The 21,144-nt window shown below is 43.4% G+C and overlaps 1 protein-coding gene across 5 annotated transcripts in view; it reads right to left on the bottom strand.

Moving 5' to 3' along the window:
* Positions 1 to 16,717: 16,717 nt before the first annotated feature.
* The window catches only part of SERTAD4 (SERTA domain containing 4), a 50,069-nt gene continuing 45,642 nt past the window's right edge, over positions 16,718 to 21,144 (bottom strand). For all 5 annotated transcript variants that reach the window (XM_067463673.1, XM_060754345.2, XM_060754343.2 and 2 more), the window contains exon 4: positions 16,718 to 18,301. In XM_067463673.1, coding sequence (XP_067319774.1) covers positions 17,546 to 18,301 — 756 coding nt within the window. In that variant the 3' untranslated portion in view covers positions 16,718 to 17,545. The remainder of the gene's footprint in view (positions 18,302 to 21,144) is intronic.

Below are 21,144 nucleotides of genomic sequence, written 5' to 3'. Positions count from 1 at the left end.
TCAGACATAACCATGCAATACAGTGGAAAACATCATATCCCTCTTCAGGGCCGTAGCCAGAAAAAAATTTCGGGGAGGGTTGACAATTTCGGGGGGGGGGGTTGAAAATTTCGGGGAGGGGGTTTAAATCCTGCCTCCTAGCTCACGCTGAAGCAAAGAGCACAGCAGGGGGCAGAGCATCCTTCAATAGCCTGCAGCTCCGCCCCTGTCAACCACCTCCACCAAGTCTGGCCTCCTTAATGAGAGCATTCAACACCCCCCCCCCCGCCAACTTGTTTGCTTCACTACATCGGCTATTGCTGCAAGTAATGACAGTGTGAATAAATTGTCAATATTTGCTTGAGATAGTGCTTACAGTTTTGGAAGGACTCTTAATTTTTTGCATCTCATAGACTTAGCATGGGGATTTGGTTAACCAGGTAAAATTCATGAGTAAACCAGGTTTTTAAAAAAATTCTGAAACATTTCGGGGGGGGGGGGTTTGAACCCCTAAAACCACCCCCTCGCTACAGGCCTGTCCCTCTTTGACTGCTATTCAAACTGCCCACACCCTTCCCTGGTTGGTCAAAAATTGGCCCAGCTTCAACCTTGGTCCCCGTTAGCTGGGATGAGTGAAGTGGATGAGTCTCCTCCATGATGGGAAAAATAAACAGCTGTCATTGGAGGGTATGGAGCCAGAATCATTTGGAAAGGTCCACCTGGAAAAAGAGCAAACAGGCAAAACCATGTGTTGAATCAATGCCGGCTAGCATTGTCTCCTCTTGATAGACTCACCTCAAAGTAGGTGGGAAGCCAGAAAAACTCCTCAGGCACATATGTACACAAGCAGTACAAATATGCTTCCCCGTTCTTAGTTATTTTTAACCTATATATATATATATATATATATATATATATATATATATATATATATATGGGTTTCAGAAGGGTTATAATTATGTGTTACAAATGATATTTTGAGAGAAACTGGAGATGTATAGTTTTGAAGCATGGAGCAAAACTCCTCGTGTTAGAGAATTTTAGGATAGGCTCTTTGTTCTGGGTTTTGTAGTCACACATTCCCTCTTCATTTCCCCCCAGGGATTATTCTGGTGAAAGATTAGCTAATCCTCTCCAGAATGTGCAGTTTCCAAGCAGAATGCTGGAAATGAAATCTATCGCAGACCATAGGAAATGTGCTGCTTCGATATTGCAAAACTTAATATAATGTAAAAAATTATAACAACATTCATATTTTGGCTTTGAAACTTGTATAGTTAATCTTTTGGGAGTAGCCGGGGGGGGGGGGTGTAATTTTTCAACAACAGACATAGAGAAGAGAATCCCAATGAGGAATGGATTAAATTCCAGCAGATGCTGCCCACCACCTGGTCAGCTTTAGACTCACTGCACCCCCTAACCTCCGCAGAGGTGGAGGACCCATTAAGTTGGTCCGCCCCAGGAGGCTTATGGATCCGGATGGATTCCTGACGGCTCTTGGGGAATTTCCCGCCTCCTCGGTTGGTGATCCTGTCGATGCCCTGGTCACTCTCTGGAATGGGGAGATGGCTAGGGCAATAGACACGATCACCCCAGAACGTCCCCTCACGAGTAGCCGAGCTAAACCAGCTCCTTGGTTCACTGAGGAGCTGGCAGCGTTGAAGCGAAAGAAGAGGGTACTAGAGAGCGTGTGGCGTTCGGATCCGAGCGAGCCAAATCGAACACGGTTTGTGTCCTTTTTAAGGGCATACGCCACGGCAATAAGAGTCGCAAAGAAGACCTTATTTGCGGCCACTATTGCGTCTGCAAAGAACCGTCCGGCTGAACTGTTCCGAGTTGTCAGAGGCCTGTTAAAGCCCACCATGCAGGATGGGTGCCCTGATGACTCGGCAGCTCGCTGTGAAGCCTTTTCTCAGTTCTTTGCAGACAAAGTCGCTTTGATCCGCTCTGGTCTGGATACCATATTAACGGCAGTCTCTGAGGATGTAACACGAGCATCTGCTTGTCCGGTTTTGATGGATTCATTTCAATTGGTTCAATCCGAGGATGTGGACAAGGTGCTTGGAGGAATGAGAGCTACCACATGCATCCTAGACCCCTGCCCATCCTGGCTTCTGAAGGAGGCCAGAGGGGGATTGGCCGAGTGGGTGAAGGTGGTGGTTAATGCCTCCCTTCGGGAAGGCATATTTCCAGCCAGCTTAAAGCAAGCTGTGATAAAACCGCTGTTGAAAAAACCATCACTGGACCCCACTCAATTCGTCAACTATCGGCCTGTTTCCAATCTCCCCTTCTTGGGCAAAGTCCTGGAATGTGTGGTGGCCTCACAACTCCAGGCATTCTTGGTAGACACGGATTATCTGGACCCAGCACAGTCTGGCTTTAGGCCGGGGCATGGTACCGAGACAGCTTTGGTCGCCTTAGTCGATGATCTGCGCCGGGAGCTCGACAGGGGGAGTGTGTCCCTGTTGGTGCTGCTGGACCTCTCAGCGGCCTTCGATACCGTCGACCACGGTATCCTTCTGGGACGCCTCGCGGGAATGGGTCTTGGAGGAACTGTTCTACAGTGGCTCCGCTCATTCCTCGAGGGTCGGTCTCAGAAGGTGTTACTGGGGGACTCCTGTTCAACCCCACAACCTTTGTCTTGTGGGGTTCCTCAGGGTTCAATATTGTCTCCCATGTTGTTCAACATCTACATGAAGCCGCTGGGTGAGATCATCCGGAGTTTTGGGGTGCGATGTCATTTGTACGCAGATGATGTTCAACTCTGTCACTCCTTTCCACCTGCTACTAAGGAGGCTGTCGAGGTCCTGAACCGGTGCTTGGCCGCTGTGACGGTCTGGATGGGGGTGAACAAATTGAAATTGAATCCAGACAAGACAGAGGTACTCCTGGTCAGTCGCAAGGCCGAACAGGGTATAGGGTTACAGCCTGTGTTGGATGGGGTCGCACTCCCCCTGAAGACGCAGGTTCGCAGTTTGGGTATGATCCTGGACTCATCGCTGAGCCTGGAACCCCAGGTTTCGGCGGTGACCAGGGGAGCATTCGCACAGTTAAAACTCGTGCGCCAACTGCGCCCGTACCTTGGGAAGTCTGACTTGGCCACGGTAGTCCACGCTCTGGTTACATCCCACTTAGACTACTGCAACGCTCTCTACGCAGGGTTGCCTTTGAAGATGGCTCAGAAGCTCCAATTAGTCCAACGGTCGGCAGCCATGATACTAACTGGAGTGGAGCGCAGGGAGCACACAACTCCTCTGCTGCACCAGCTCCACTGGCTGCCGATTTGCTACCGGGCTCAATTCAAAGTGCTGGCGTTGGCCTTTAAAGCCCTAAACGGTTCTGGCCCAACCTACCTATCCGAACGTATCTCGGCCTATCAGCCCACCAGGACCCTAAGATCTTCTGGGGAGGCCTTGCTCTCTATCCCACCTGCTTCACAGGTGCGGCTGGCGGGGACGAGAGACAGGGCCTTTTCTGTGGTGGCCCCTCGGCTCTGGAACGCCCTTCCCATGGAGGTAAGATCAGCCTCCTCGCTGATGGTATTCTGAAGAAGACTAAAAACTTGGATGTTCAAGCAGGCATTTGGCTAATTCGGTGCAATGAATGTGTTGATTACGGATTGGTAATATGGATGATGCAATTGGACCACGATTTTAGTTAGGAGATGTATTGGATTGTGATTTCGTGTAATATTGTGTATTATGTTTTTTATGGTTTTAATTGTATACTGTGCACTGTATATTTTGTTGTAAACCACGTTGAGTCGCCAATTAGGCTGAGAAACGGCGGTATACAAGGACAGTAAATAAATAAATACTCTTCTCTCCCTCAGTGGTCACAGTAGCAGCAATTGAAATTGACAGAGGATTTCTCACCAACTTCTGAGCTAAAGCATGATGGAGCTGTCCCTGGTTCCTCTTCTCTCCCTTAAAACCTTACTTACTTAGGCGATCCCTCGTTGGACGAGTAAGATGGTCTTCCATCATGGGTTTCCTTGTGGGTCCGCATGTGGCTGTGGAGTCCTATTCTTGCTCTGCATCTTCTTCCGCAGTGAGGGCATTGGTTTCCAGGTGGAAGGCGGTCCCGGTCGGGGTTGGCTTGACGCGCCTTCCTCCTGGCACGTTTCTCTCTTTCACCCTCCACTCGTGCCTCCTCGAATTCTGCAGCACTGCTGGTCACAGCTGACCTCCAGCTGGAGCGCTCAAGGGCCAGGGCCTCCCAGTTCTCAGTGTCAATGCCAGAGTTTTTAAGGTTGGCTTTGAGCCCATCTTTAAATCTCTTTTCCTGTCCACCAACATTCCGTTTTCCGTTCTTGAGTTCGGAGTAGAGCAACTGCTTTGGGAGACGGTGGTCAGGCATCCGGACAATGTGGCCTGTCCAGCGGAGTTGATGTTGGAGGACCATTGCTTCAATGCTGGTGGTCTTTGCTTCCTCCAGCACGCTGACGTTTGTCTGCTTGTCTTCCCAGGAGATTTGCAGTATTTTCCAGAGGCAGCGCTGATGGAATTGTTCCAGGAGCTGCATGTGACGTCTGTAGACAGTCCACGTCTCACAGGCATATAGCAGGGTTGGGAGGACAATAGCTTTATAGACAAGCACCTTAGTATCCCTACGGATGTCCCGGTCCTCAAACACTCTCTGCTTCATTTGGGAAAATGCTGCACTTGCAGAGCTCAGGCGGTGTTGTATTTCAGCGTCGATGTTGACTTTGGTGGAGAGGTGGCTGCCAAGGTAGCAGAAATGGTCGACATTTTCTAATGTTACACCATTAAGCTGTATCTCTGGCATTGGAGAAGGGGCGGCTGGTGACTGCTGGAACAGCACTTTGGTTTTCTCGATGTTCAGTGACAGGCCAAGCTTTGTGTATGCTTCTGCAAAGGTGTTGAGAGTGGCTTGTAGATCTTCTTCTGTATGCGCACAGACGACATTGTCATCAGCATACTGGAGTTCTATAACAGATGTTGTTGTGACCTTGGTTTTGGCTTTCAGTCTGCTGAAGTTAAATAGCTTGCCGTCTGTCCGATAGATGATTTCCACTCCGGTGGGAAGCTTCCCATCAACAAGGTGTAGTATCATGGCGATGAAGATGGAGAATAAAGTTGGGGCAATAACACATCCCTGTTTGACACCCGATTCCACCTTAAATGGGTCACTTTGGGAGCCATTGCTGTCCAAGACTGTTGCCATCATGTCATCGTGGAGGAGCCGCAGGATGTTCACAAATTTGCTTGGGCACCCGATTTTTTGGAGGATGGTCCAGAGAGCGCTGCGATTCACTGTGTCGAATTCCTTTGCAAGGTCGATGAATGCCATGTACAGAGGTTGATTTTGTTCTCTGCATTTTTCTTGGAGCTGTCTTGCAGTGAAGATCATGTCCACAGTTCCTCTGGAGGGGCGGAAGCCGTTCTGGGATTCTGGGAGGGTGTCTTCTGAGAGGGGCAGAAGGCGGTTTGCAAGGATTCTTGCGAGGATTTTTCCAGCAGAGGTTAGAAGGGAGATACCTCGATAGTTTCCGCAGTCTGTTCTTTCCCCTTTTTTGAAGAGGGTGATGATGGTGGCATCCTTGAAGTCTGCTGGGATTTTCTCGGTCACCCACACTTTTTCTATGAGCTGGTGGAGTTGGTGTGTCAGCGCAGGTCCTCCCTCTTTAAAGATTTCAGCAGGGATCCCATCCGGTCCGCTGGCTTTGTTGTTCTTTTGTTGGCTGATGGCATTGCTGACTTCTTCCAAACTAGGCAGTGCTGCAAGCTCATCCCTGGTTTGTTGTTGCGGGAGTTGTGAGAGGACCTCTTCGGCCACACTGGAGCTGCGGTTTAGGAGGCTTTGGTAGTGTTCTTTCCAACGTAGTGCAATTGAATTTTGGTCCTTCAGGAGTTTGGTTCCGTCTGATGAGCGTAGAGGCTGTATGCCATGGTTTCTTGGTCCGTAGATGACCTTTGTGGCTTTGAAAAATCCTTGAGCATTATGAGTATCTGCCAGGTGTTGGATTTCTTCAGCCTTCTTTGTCCACCAGATGTTCTTGAGTTCTCTTGTCCTTCTTTGGACCTCAGCTTTTGCACTGGCGTAGATCTTTTTCTTAGCAGCACAGTTGATGTCTCTCTGCCATGTTTGGAAGGCTTTCCTTTTCTTGTCAATTAGCTGTTGGATCTCGATGTCATTTTCGTCAAACCAGTCTTGATGTTTCTTGGCTTGGTATCCAATAGTTTCTTCGCAGGCTTGGATGATGGAGGTCTTCAGTTTGTTCCAATGTTCCTCAACATTTTCGGGGTGTACTGTGGGTAGATGGTCCTTGAGTGCTGTTTGGAGATGGGCTCGCCTGGAGGGCTCCTGAAGGGCTTGGGTGTTCATTTTGCGCCTTGTCTTTCTTCCTTGGAGTCTGCGCTTGGGGGCGATCTTGATAGCCATCGTGGATCGGATTAGCCTGTGGTCGGTCCAGCAGTCGTCAGCACCTGTCATGGCTCTTGTGAGGAGTACGTCACGGCGGTCTCTGGCACGTGTGATTACATAGTCTAAGAGGTGCCAATGCTTTGACCGGGGGTGCTTCCATGATGTCTTGAACTTGTTTTTCTGGCGGAAGAGCATGTTGGTGATGACAAGGTTGTGCTCTGCACATTTGGTGAGAAGCAGGATGCCATTTGAGTTGCTGTTTCCAACCCCGTCTTTTCCGATGGTCCCTGGCCACAGGTCGAAGTCTCGCCTGACTCTTGCATTGAAGTCCCCCAGGAGAATGATTTTGTCCTCCTTAGGTATCCCCGATAGGACAGTGTCCAGCTGATAGTAGAATTTCTCCTTGATGTCTTCATCAGCATCTAGTGTTGGTGCATAGGCACTTATGATGGTTGCCCGTTGGTTTTTGGCAAGATCAATTGGGAGGGTGGAGAGTCGTTCGTTGATGCCAGTGGGTGCTTCGGACAGATGTTTCATCAGATCATTTCTTATAGTGAAGCCAACTCCGTGCATTCTTTGGTCTTCTTCGGGCAGTCCCTTCCAGAAGAAGGTGTAGCCTCCTTTTTCTTCCTTCAGCTGCCCCTCTCCTGCTCTCCGGGTCTCCTGAAGGGCTGCTATGTCGATGTTGAAGCGTCCCAGCTCCCTTGCGATGATGGCAGTTCTGCGTTCGGGGCGTTCACTGTCACTGTTGTCCATCAGTGTCCGTACGTTCCACGTACCGAAGTTCATTTTTCTTTTTTGGCCGCAGGATGGTGACCCCACTGGACGCGGCAGTCCAGTCGGGGATAAGTGAGGCAGACTATGTTTAGGGCACCTTTTCTAGCCCCCTCCCCGTGTGGGGTGAGCAGAGTGGGTCCTAAAAAGGGCTGCTCAGTCGCGGATACAGCTGCCGAACTACTCAACTGCCTCGGACCTTGAGGTAGAACGACTGAGTCCGTACCCACCGCCCATGTGCCAGTCTGTGACTAGGGGCTTCCAGATTTCACAGTCCTGCCCCCGTCGCCACTCGCTGATCGCCATGGGACTTTGGTTGCTTGGGTTTTTTTTTCCTTTGGAAGACGCCTGTGCGTGGGTTTTTTTTAATGTGTGGAGGTCAGTGCACAACTGAACAACACACAGTCTTCACAGATGAGGTTCCACTGGTGATGTAGTTTAACACAATGACCACGGCTTCTCAGTCTGTTGCAGCCTTCTTCCACCTTCGCAGCCGTTGTAACATGTGCCATGTTATCCTCCGCCTGCTCCGCCGTTGAGGTCTTTGGGTCTTCGGACTGTGCTTGGTCTGGGACCTCCCCCGCGGCCACTCCTGGGAGCGCACGACTCCAGTTGTTGTGCCCACAGGTTCATCGGAACACGCAAGCCCCCTCACCACGACAAGGTGACAGTCCATCGAGGGGGCCCTTAAAACCACAGCAGTTGCAATTGGAATGGAGGCAGAACTTCTCAGAAACATCATCATGAGTTTACTAACATTAATGTGTGAGTACACCTTTAGATATAATATTTGTCAGGTAAATGGATGGGAAAAATGTTTTATGTCTCTATTCCTTTTTGTGCTTTTAGAGGCTCATCTAAGCCATGATTGCAAACAAGGTCCCAATAGCCCAACTTCACGTTTCTCAATTCAAATCTGGGTGTCAGTGCTATATAGGAAGTCAAAGTGTGATAGGCCTCAAAATCACCTTGATAAATGATCTCATTCCCTCCAGCTGTCCTTGTTCAGCAGGGACTGTCCCTATTAATCCTCTGCTGTTCCACTATTTCAAGGGGTTTCTGTTTTCCTTCCACCTTCACCTTTTCTCTTCAGCTTCTTTCAGTTCCCCACCTTTTTTTTCGACTAGGGGACACTTGAACAGGGACCAGTTGACCAGGGACCACTTTGACCAGGGACCACTCTACAACATTAATACCAAAAGCATTATGAATAAGTTTTTGGTCAACTTTAGATTAGGTTTGGTTATTTGGAGTGCTTATACAGTTGCATTGGATAGACCACATCAGCTCCGGTTTCTGATACAGAACACATACAATCCAGTAGTTGCCATCTGCTCACCCACAGAAATCCATTTTTAATAATCAAGAGCTGCTTTGGTAGTAGTAATCTTGCGTGGGTAGTCAACCTCTCCCCTCCTGACATCCCCGTTGCCTAGGCACTATAAGAGGGTTTTGTGAGACCAGTTGTTCTCATTGCCACATGGTTTCGAGGCAGCAATGTAGTAATGGTGAGGCCACAGACCATATTACAGGTTGGGATGCTTTACTTGAATGCTTTACTTCTGTAAAGCATTCAAGTAACTGAACAGCAGGGAAGAGAGAAGGGTGCAGATCTTATCCCAGGTTCAGAAAAAAAAAACTATTGCATCTCCTCCTCCTTTGTATTTTCTTCCTTAGGAATAACTTTTTTCATCCAACTTTGACCATAAGTGACCCAGTCTCCACCTGATGTAATCACCACAGATAATAGAGGAATAGGTTATCTATTTATCTTTGGATAAAAAAGGGTAGACTGATAAATTTGATCTTAACCACTATCACTCTCACCAGAGGCTTGTTGGTGTCACAGTATTATCTGTTCTTTGGAGAGCCTTGAAGATCTCATTCTGACATACTTAATAAGCTTTTGCATGGTCAACATTTATAGCTGTTCAGTTCACAGGGGCCAAAACCAAGCCTTAGATGGTCTTGGATGCATTGCTCGCATTCTCCAAATTAATCTGAGCTGGGATTAACTGCTTCAGAAGACCTGTGGCAGACTGCCAGGAATATGTTTACATTGAAGTAAAAATGGACCTCAGGGAGATAGTTTGCAACATCACAAGGGAATCTCTGTGTATCACAGTTCAGTCAATTCTTTCCACTCGCCTCAGGCCTTCGACCACATTCTATTTTTTATGAAATAATGACAGGAAATGCTGTATATGTGAAATACTCCTGATTAGATTCATTGTAGGTGAGAAAATGTAAAATATTCCTAATTTTAAAATGCTATATAAATGTCTCACTGTTGGATATTAAAGAACAGTCACAGCATACATATGTACCATGAGCATAGTCATGCAACATAATTGCAATGGTTTTATAATTTTGGAATAGTTTTAGTTTTTGTGTGTTAAATGGGGAGAAGGAGACAGATTTTACTCTTTTTTGTGCTTTTTTTCATAAATGGAAGAAAACGAATGTTTTACATACAATTGCCCTGCATGCCTGCATTAGCTTGTAGCAGGAAAATAGTTTGTTCCTCTGACTTCTGTGCTTTGGGAATATGTGTATAAAGAAACTAGAGGAAGATCGTAATCAGAGGAGGAAAATCGCTATAATAAGATTAGTTGATTGTGGCTACTTACTGCATTCCTTCTTGAAAGTAGTAGTATTAGAAGACTGACTGATCCATCATCATGTTCCTTAAAATCCCATGATTTATTGATTGAGGTCCCCTATAGATCAAATGTTTGTGCAGATTTCAAATAAAGACTCCGTTGTTTTAAATTCATGGAGGTCAAGGCAGTTCCTTTGGTGCTACAAGTAGGGAAAAAAGCTATTCCCATCTGTGAAATGAAACAAAATATATCCCCTATGATAGTGACTCTCAAAATGTTCCATTTTCATGTTGTGATGAGATAGTAAAGGTAAAGGTTTCCCCTTGACATTAAGTCTAGTCGTGTCCGACTCTGCAGGGTGGTGCTCATCTCCATTTCTAAGCTGAAGAGCTGATGTTGTCTGTAGACACCTCCAAGGTCATGTGGCTGGCATGACTGCATGGAGTGCTGTTACCTTCCTGCCAAAGCGGTACCTATTGATTTACCCACATTTGCATGTTTTCAACCTGCTAGGTTGGCAGAAGCTGGGGCTAACAGTGGGAGCTCACCCCATCCCCCAAATTCCAACCACTGACCTTTCAGTCAGCAAGTTCAGCGGCTCAGCAGTTTAATCTGCTGCGTCACTGGAGTCTCCTTTGTGATGAGATGGTGAATGGTATATAGCAGGCATGGGCAAACTTCAGCTCTCCGGGTGTTTTGGACTTTAACTCTTACAATTACTAACAGTTTACCGGCTATTAGGAATTGTGGGAGTTGGAGTCCAAAACACCTGGAGGACTGAAGTTTGTCGATACCTGGTATATAGCAATATATAGCAAGCTTGCAGTTAGTCATAAGAAATATATACATGGTCATGGTACCACACTGCAAAACAAATTTATTACTTAAGCCACACATGGCAGAAGAGATGACCAAATATATTACAGCTTCAGTATTTCATATGCTTGGCCTCCTTTGCCCAGTCTGGCATGCTCAGTGTTATAGAAGTTCCTGAACAAGGCCTTCTAAAAAACAAGTTGTAGTCCACAAGATAACATCTCAAAGGTCTGTAAGAAGGACTATCTACCAAACCTCTGTAACTGATGACCATCATAATTTACCCAGCTCAGATTGTTGTCTGGAACTGGAAAGGTGAAAGCTTTATTTGGTTAGTTTTAAAGAAGAGGTAAGCTAGCTAGCTTTTAAAGAAGAGTCAGGGCATGCTGAAAATGTAGGATTTGGACTATTGCCTTCATAAAGATTCCACTTTTTGACTACCATCAGTGGTTCCCAACCCTTTGTCCTGCAGATGTTATCCGCCCTGAGTCCCCTTGGGGAGAGAGGGCGGTATATAAATAACGTTTTTTTTTTTTATTATTCTTTTGGACTTCAGCTCCCAGAATTCTTGACAGTTGGCCAAACTGGCTGGGACTTCTGAGAGTTGAAAGCCCAAACGCCTGTATCTGGATAGATGATGAAAGGCATTCCAATCACCTGGAGGTCCAAATGATCTAAATGTTATCACTCAGTCCCTCTCTTTGCATGCATATCACTTAAGAAAAACATTTTCTTTTTATTCCTCCTACTCCCCACACCCATAAAAAGATGAAGTGTGTGTGTGTGTGGGGGGGGGGGGGAAGCAATCAACTGTACATATCAGGATCTATTTCTGCACAGCAGGATATTCTTCACATCCTTTCCAGATGTCTGCACATTCTTTGCTTAAAAACCTCCCGGGATGCAATACCATGCAATATCCCCGGTGCTGCTTATTCTAGTACTTGAAATGCTCGTATACTTGCAAAATAGTCCTTATGTTTTGCCTTAACTTCCCCCTTCTCAGTTAGAGCTCCTTGTCCTACTCTCCCTAAGTTCTATGAAACTTTTTTCTCCTTTTGTTTCTCATTGTTTTGGAGGTCTAAAAATTGAAAACATGCTTCCCATTAATCTCACCAGGCTCTTTAGCTTTGTTCAGACTACAATTGCTATGAAATCCTTATCCCTTGTTTCTCCTTTGTTAGTATGTGCATTTAAATGTAGGACACCGAGCAAAGCAGAAGTGGTGCTCCTATACATGCTTGTGTGTGTATGTGACTTCAAGTCGCCATTGAATTATGGTGGCTCTCATTAATTTCATAGGGTGTTCTTAGGCAAGGAATGCTCAGAGCTGGTTTTGCCAGGCCCTTCCTCTGAAATACAGTTTTCAGCACCTGTTCTTCACTGGCAGTTTTCACATCCAAGAACTAGATCTAATTCTGCTGTTTCCAAGATCAGACAGGTCTGGGGTCTTTTCAGCACAGAAAGATAGGAGCCCCTGGTGGCACAATGGGTTAAACCCTTGTGCCAGCAGGACTGCTGACCGAAAGGTTGTCAGTTTGAATCCGGAGAGTTGAGTGAGTTCCCATCTGTCAGCTCCAGCTTCCCATGCAGAGACATGAGAGAAGCCTCCCACAGGATGGTAAAATCTGGGCATCCCCTGGTCAGTGTCCTTGCAGATGGACAATTATCTAACACCAGAAGCGACTTGCAGTTTCTCAAGCTGCTCCTGACACACAAGAAAAGCACAGAAAGATGTACATCAGGGTAAGCCTTCATAGGATGGCAGTGATATTGTGCAAATCAGAACAATTAGGATGTCAAATAAGAGTCTGGTAGTGCAGCATGGCTTTTTCTTTTCTTTTCTTTTCTTTTCTTTTCTTTCTTTCTTTCCTTCTTTCTTTCTTTCTTTTGCTCTCTCTTCACCCCCTCCCATGCTCTTCCAAGAAATTGGGTTCTTATAAATGTTTGAAGTCTTTTCCTAGAAACTTAAAACACAAGTTCTGTCCCACAATCACGGCCAATACTCCCATTCACAGAAGGCCAGTGTTCAGTTTTAAGTTAACAGTCTCTCAGGTTTGGGGGGATTTCTTGAGACATCCAGGACTATTAAAGCCTACAAAATTGGTGAAAATTACATGTTTACACAATGCTTTAACAATCCTTAGATTAGGATCAGGAATATATCGATACTTGTAGAATGCAAGCTCTTTACCAATATCTAATAGATTGTGTGCAGATATAGATATATGAAAATAGGATGAATTAAATAGACTTCTCTGCCTGTTGTTCTCCACAATAGTCCTTCCCACTCCTCTGACAATATTATCCAGATAATTAGGAAAAACTACTGTATTTAATGCTGTGGTTCCTAATCTTTTTTTGACCAGGGACCACTCTCCAATATTAGTACCAAAAGGGTTACAAATCAGTTTTTGGTCAACTTTAGATTTGGTTTGGTTATTTGGGGAGCTGATTCAGAAAATTGCATTGGATAGACCACATCAGCTCTAGTTTCTGATAAAGAACATATGCCATCCAGTAGTCATCATCTGCTTGCCCACAGAAAATCATATCCTCAGCAGTGCCCCCCCACCCCCCGTCTATGGAACGCCCTTGGCCACCTCCCTCTTGTCTTTTAGAAGGAAAATCAAGACCTGGTTATGGGACCAAGAGTTTGAGCAGTAAGTGGAAGACGATCACACAACTTACAGCAATGAATTGACCCGGACTGGTTTTTGGATTTCGATTTTAATGGATGTGTCTTAATTAATTTTTTTAATTGTTGTTTTAATGTTTAATATTTTGATTGTACTGTGGTTGTTTTTATGATGCTTTTGTTAGGCCACCCTGAGTCCCCCTTTGTGGGGAGAAGGGCAGGGTATAAATATAGGAAATAAATAAATAAATATTTAATAATCTAGAGCCACATACCTTACTTTAGGTCTTGCAACCAATAGGCTGAGAACCATTGATTTAATAGCATTGATGGTGCAGAGATCAGAGAGAAAATCCTAAAAACTGCTTTCCTCTGTTAATAAAGTTTATTCCTTACTCATATAAAAGGCAGTGTCTGGACCCAAGGAAATGCATCAAGACAACATATCAACTTGGTTTGGTCTAGGACTGCCCAACTGATCTAGCCAGTTACTGCGAAAGCCATCCGCTGCATGGCTATCAGCTTCCTCCCAGTAGTCTCAAATCAAGGAAAAGCTTCATGAGAACCACCATTCCGCTTTACATTCCCCCAGCAACAGCAAAAGTATCCCTCTGGGCAGCTAAACAAGGAAATTCCAAATGGTTGCCCCCCCCCCCCATGAGGGTCTTCCTCCAGGGGCAAACCAAGAATGGTCCACTTGGAAGTCCCTGAAAAGACTCAGAAGTGGAGTTGGCAGATCAAAAGACAACCTGGCAAAATGGCACTACTAGAAGAATTCTCCACCTGGTGTGACTGTGGAGCAGAACAAACAACTCTGCACCTGTATGCTTGTCCACAATGCCCTACCTCATGTACAGAGGATGAATTGTTTAAAGCTACAGACAATGTGGTCGCTCTTGCCCGGTTTTGGTCAAAAATTATTTCGTGACTTGTGCTCCTTCTATTTTTTTTTATCAGTGTTGTACTTATTTATGCAACGTTTTTGATGTGAAATATGTAAAAACATTTATTCCGCTCAATGAAACATTTTGCTTAAATGATCTTTCCTGATAGCAGAAGGAAAAAACAACAAACGCATTTAACGTTTTAAAATCAAAATGATGTTTTATCATTTTAATAAATATATATCAAGAAAAAAACTCACTTTACTACAACACCACCTTAGTATACAAGTACCTAAATAGCTAAGCTTAACACATCAGATGTTTGACATATACTGGAAAAAGAACAGATTTTTTTCCTTTTCTCAACTGAATATAAGACAAGAAAACCCAGCTTAAAAAAAATTGGTCCATGTGGACAAATGACTAAATGATCCTACTCATACACTGTATGAATGAGATCTATATTTAATATTGATAGCAATAATAAAAATGTTTTTGTCTTGGAGAAATAAGGTAGGATAACTTTTTTTAAGTTGATGCATTTAGCATGAATCAACTTTGCAAATATCTGAACACTGGTAGAGTTAAATTTTCCTATGTTCTCATCGGAAATTCTCTATGTGTTCCTCATACAAGAATTGGCACAATAATTTCATTTAATTCTATCTGGGGGCAAGTGCCTTTAAAAAAATAACAACTGAATGTATTAGAACACTGCTATACAATCCAATGTATATATGGTTTTAATCCAATCATTAATCCTAATAAGAGTAGAGCCATTGAACCAATTTGGTTAACCAATGTGTTGATTCACCATTCAGCAACCGAGTCAGTGGGTCTATTCTACCATCATCATTGGTATGTGTATATGCCTTCAGGTTGTCTGTTGACTTATGGTGATCCCATGAATTTCAATTTTTCTAAGGCAATGAATCCTTAGAGGTGGTTTTGCCAGTTTCTTTCTCTGAAATATAGTCTGCAGCACTTGGCATTCATTATCAGCTTCCCATCCAATACTAGGGCTTAGTTTCCAAGATCAGAATGGATCTGGTGCTTTTATAGTATTTAAGTCAAACCAACAATATAGCAGTCAAATATTCTTTTATGGAAACCATTTAAGAATAATGCAGCAGGTGGACTGGATTGTTGACATGTACCGTGAAGTTATTCCTGATCAAGGATCCAGCTCCAAATAAGTGGCTTGTAATGTCTTCAACCTAACACTTGGCACAAGTGTGCCACATAAATGGCACTGGACTTATCTTGGCCATGGGGTCTAGCACCTGGGTCTTCTAAAGGTTCAGACACAACCTAAAGCAAATAGACTGCCCAACTGGCATGGAAAGCACCAGCCATCACAACTGTCTAAATCTGACTTCATTATGCCCTTGTTAACTCATTTTAGGCATCTATGTTTCTTCTAACTCACTACTTGCAGACTCGGATTAAGACTGATGCATGTTGTATACACAATGCATGTGTGTACATACTGTATATTTGATAATATATGAAAATGGGTGGGAATTACTGGACTTGTTTTGCTGTAAATAATGCCAGCCCTTGTCCATATTACGAAGACCAGGAATTTTAGGTTCCTTTAACATAGCCTATACATAGAATCATATGAGTCGGGAGAGTCCTTGTGGGCCATCCCTGTATGCTGCCGCTCTGGTGAGCAACCTGGCTGTTGCCTGTTGGACCAACCGAAGCTTCCAACCAGTCTTCAAAGGCAACCCCATGTAGAGCGTGTTGTAGTAATCCATACAGGATGTAATCAATTTCAACATTCACACTTGCCTCAAGCAGACAAGAGTTCTTTCTTCCACCCTGGAAATTCCATAGATATATAAACCTCATTTGGCTAGTTTCCAACAAAACCCTCCACATCTGAGGATGTCTGCCACAGATGTGGGTGAAACATCAGGAGAGAATTCTTATGGAACATGGCCATACAACCCGGAAAACTCACAGCAAACCATTGATTGGGGGATTAGGGGGACTGTGGTCCAAAGTTTTCCAAATCCCACATTTGTTTCCCAAATGGTTTATTAAGTCATTCAGCCTGGCAGACCAAAATCTCTGCCGTTTCAATGTGGCAAACATAATTCTGTGTTATCCTCCTACAGTTATCAGTAGGATGTAGTAGTGTGGAACATTAACGAGATCTTGCTCCAAATGTCATTTTAACATGAGAACATCTGAAATTGATCAAAATATGTGTCTAACAATGGAAAGTTATTTCCCTGTTTCTCCAAGATAATCTTTTGAAGAAGAAAAAGGAGATTAAAACCCTTACATTCATTTCAGATAAAAATCTTGTTATCACCACGTTGTGCTTTTTTTCCCAGAATAAAAAACCCTAACATTATAGGAAACCCCAGTACATGCTCTTTACAACTTTAAAGAGAGAAAATGATGTGAAACAGAGTAAAGTATAAAGCATGCCACTGGTTCATGAACTTCATTATACCAGAAACAAAAAGGAAAAAATCACAGCAACAGACAGTTGCCATAGAAATGTTCAAGCAGCTAATGCTTGTTTACAAGAGAACTCTGTTTTTTCTTTCTTTCTTCAATCCCTTTCTAAGGACTGCAAACCAAAAAAAGCAATTGAGCAAACAAGAAGAATAGATGCATTTGAATTGGAACTCAAATTCTCTATTTCAAAGGATACAGGTTTCTAATAATATTTGATCCACCCTGTTATTATTTTTTTTCCTGTTTAGGTTACATCCCTGCTGTAGCTGTTTTTGTTTTGTTTTGCTTTTTTAACTTAATTTTCTCCCTGGGAAAATTAAGATTAAAAAGTAAGGCACCAAAGAAATTCTGCCCTTTATAGCAATAGACCACCATAAGGCTTTTTCGCTCTTGCCGCTTACATGAAAACTGTACATGTGCTGGTATTGTACATATTATTTCTGATTATGTTACCGCATCCTATTGGTTAAACCAGACACTCTGAAATGCTGTCAATAATAGATCCTGGTGTGGGTTTACACCTCTTCAACTCTATGCAGTCTTTGCCAAAGCCATTATCATTGGGCAAAACGTATACCTCCTCTTTGCTGGTAATAATTTGCTTACCAAATAGATAATTGATAAACATACATTGATATAGGAGATTCTTCTTAAATCATGTCAAACTCTCTAGGGCAAACTTCAGAAGGGTTACATCTTCCCCATCTGGCTTATTGTTTCTTTCAGCAATAAAAGCTAAAATATATTTCTATATCACAATTCAACTGTGCTCTTTAATTCCATATATTTATAAATAGTTCCGTGATGCAGACCGTACATACGCTTCGATGCAATCTGCTCCCCAGTCATTAAAACGATCCGTGAAGCTTATGACATGATTGTATTGGCTGTATAAAAGCATGAGGAGATCCATCCAGAATGACATTTAGTTTGAGAAATTCAACATGCGGTGTGTTCTTCGGAACGGCAATTACATGGAAGATGGTTCAAATTTTGCTTCCTTTACTGCAACATATTTTGCCACTTGGCAAGTATTCCCTTTTCCGTAAGGATTTCTTCCATGATTCATTCGCGTTGCTCTTGTCACCATGCCCCGTCTCAAAATAATCATAATATTTACTTTTACATTCAATAGCATGGTCGCTTTTCATAGGTTCCCAGTCTGCAGCATGGTCTCGCTCCATTTCATGGACTCCTTTCTCACTGCCTAACACTGTCTTATCCCGATGCCCATGTGGCCCGGCATTAGTAATGAAAATCTCATTGGCATTTATCTGATCTTCATTCCTGTAGATAGGGGAACTGCTGACACCATATTCCACCTGTTGGGAACAACCTGGCAAAGATATGGAGGAAGAGGAGGAGGAGGAAGATGAAGCAGAGGAGGAAGAAGAGGGGCTCCCTGGTGCAGAATTAGTAGATAACGGTAAACTTAAATAGTGGCTGCCACATTCTTGATAAAAACAGCAGGTATGGACCTTTTCACATTCCTCCCGTGCCATCCGAAGGCGTTTCCTATATGGACAGTCATGGGACACGAACCACTCTTGGGCTGAAGCCGTACCGAAGGAGCAAGCAGGGAAACACCAATTGTTTTGCATGATGATTTCTCCATGAATCCTCTTCATCAAATTATTTATGAGGACAGACCTCCTTAGGTAGACCTCAGGGTCATCAATGTACTTCAGCTTTTCCAATGACATGTAAAGGATATGAGCCCGCTCCTCAAAAACAGATACTGTCTGGAGAAAAAGAAAAAAACAGGGAGGTAAAAAAAGCAGAGATTAATGCAAGAAAAGTGTGATAACCTAATCTGATCTGTCAGGCCATCATTTTGCACTTGTAAGATGCATTGCAATTATATTTACATTCGCTAAATCTTTTCTAATTTTGCATCTATATTAAGAATTAGCATATGGAGTTCTTATGCAAATCCATATTGGGTTGCTGTGAGTTTTCCAGGCTATATGGCCGTGTTCCAGAAGCATTATCTCCTGATGTTTTGCCCACATCTATGGCAGGCATCCTCAGAGGTTGTGAGGTCTGTTAGAAATCAGGACAATAAATAAAGAACCATAGAAAACAATGGAATTCCAGACAGGAAACAATTTGGGTCAGCTAACACCTCCCAATAAAGGATTCCTCCAGGCAGGAAGCAGGCAGGCTTTGAAGTTACAAGGTTAGTCAATGCTAATCAAGATGGCCTATTACAACATTAACACTTGCCTCAAATAGACAAGAGTTCTTTCTCTCACCCTGGACATTCCACATATATAAATCCCACTTTCCTAGTTTCCAACAGACCTCAACCTCTGAGGATGCCTGCCATAGATGTGGGCAAAACATCAGGAGATAATGCTTTTGAAACATGGCCATACAGCCCAGAAAACTCACAGCAACCCAGTGATTCTGGCCAGGAGAAAGCCTTCGACAACACATATCCATATTATCCTTTGTTTTCTTTTGCAGTGATGCATATCCTTTTTCTGATGATTTGTAAGTGGCCCTATTAGAAGTCCTCCATTTATCAATAAAAAGAAAAGAAATCCCATTATTCTAAGTTGTTGTTCTAAGTTATTCATTCTCTGTGTATTTAGCGGCTCTTCATAATGTGAAGTCCTAAATCCTAGTGCTTATCTTATGTAGAAATCCAGCACTGCGCCAGTTTTGATGCTGTAGTTTATCCTCAAGTCTCTTTTTCTGTGCACAATGGACAATTGAGATTGCTAGACAAATAAACCATTCTACCAAAGTGGAAAAAGGCAATGACCACATGCAATTCTCAGTTTAGTTCAGGATTATCCTTCATCCTGAGATTTTAGGACCAAAATTTGATGAGTTCTGGAGATGTTTTGAGAAGTTGGCCATTTTGAATCAATAGGCATGATACACTGCCTACATCATTAAGTATGATGCCATCAACATCAACGATGATTGTACAGAGTCATGGGTACGCCACTGAAAACAAAAACACCAAGTCAAACCATCTTTTAGGAACAGGGCTCTTTCCCTGAGATTTATTCTCCTTCCCCTGAGGACATAAGAAGAAAGTCTCGGGCCTGAGATCTTGCAACACTACTTCTCACTGCAACCACCTTCAATGCTGTTCTGAGGAACCCCTCTGCACTTTCCCCACTTTCTGAAGATATGAGATCACTCTCAAGCATCTGAATCTATGTCCACTCTTGTTTTGCTCTTTGGGTAAAATGAGGGCAGAAGCACCTCCAGAAAACACTAAATGATGTCACTGCATTCTTTATTCATCAGGTGGATGCTATTTGACCAATAGCATCTCCTCTTAACACTGTGGTCAGCGGAAGTATTATTATTATTATTATTATTATTATTATTATTATTACTAAAAGTAGTCCTGCTCTCGGTCATACCCCCATCTCAAGCATGGTTAATGGGAATGAGAGAGAGGGCCTTCTCCATGATCGCTGCCCCACTTCTGGAATTCTCTCCTTAAAGGAATAAGATGCCCCCTCCCTCCTCTCTTTCCAAAATGAGGATGAGGATTAGACAATGAGAGACCACTACCAGACCTCTGGTTGAGAACTACTATTGTATTTGGGCTCTGTCAGTCCATGTTTATTTATTATTATTTATTTACTGTATTTATACCACTTTTCTCACCCCTGGGGGAGGGACTCAAAGTGATTTACAACAAAGAATGGCAAAATTCAATGCCTTACATACATAAAAACCAAATCACAAATCTAAACAAGACATATAACTATGCATAAATTCAGTAAGACAATTAACCCTAAGAGAAGAGAACATTTAAACATGAAAATATATAAATTAAAAACACCTAATAAAAACATTAAAATCACATGATCCAAACTTGTAGACCTGGCCATTCTAAATGTCAATTGCACATATTCCATATTTATTTCTTGTACTGCATTACTTTACTAGTCAAAAGCTTGGTTGCATAACCATGTCTTTGCTCTCTTTCTAAAGGCCAGGAAGGGCAGGGGGTGATCTAACCTCACTGAGGAGAGTGTTCCAGAGTTGAGGAGCCACCAGTGAGAAGGCCCTGTCTCTCATCCCACCATACCACACTTGTGAAGCAGGTGGGACTGAGAGCAGGGCCTCCCCAGAAGATCTTAACCTCCATGATAGTTCATAGAAGGAGATACGTTCGGACAGGTAAGCTGGGCCAGAACCATTTAGGGCTTTATAGTCTAAAGCCAGCACTTTAAATTGTGCTTGGGAGCAGACTGGCAGCCCAGTTATCATCACTGGCCAGAGAATTAACCCACATAGCTTTGTCAACTTTTGTTGGCTTCTGTAACTCAATGTGGATGTTTTATGTGCAGGTTTTATGTTATTATATAATTTTTGATTTATTCCATTTTATTTAATTTATAGATGTTAGGTTCTAATTTTTTTTCATATGTGGGGTTATTTTGGATTATTGTGTCGGTACTTATTGTTTTACTGAGGCGTTGAATGTTTTCCTTTCTGTATGTTGGAATCTGCCCTGAGTCCCTCTGGGGAGATGCAGCAGATTATAAATAAAGTATTATTATTATTATTATTATTATTATTATTATTATTATTATTATATCTGGGGGGA

This window comes from Anolis sagrei, chromosome 1 (genome assembly GCF_037176765.1).
Source record: "Anolis sagrei isolate rAnoSag1 chromosome 1, rAnoSag1.mat, whole genome shotgun sequence".
NCBI lineage: Eukaryota > Metazoa > Chordata > Lepidosauria > Squamata > Dactyloidae > Anolis > Anolis sagrei.
The sequence above is the reverse complement of the archived record's forward strand: the minus strand, read 5'-3'. Positions and strand labels throughout refer to the sequence as shown.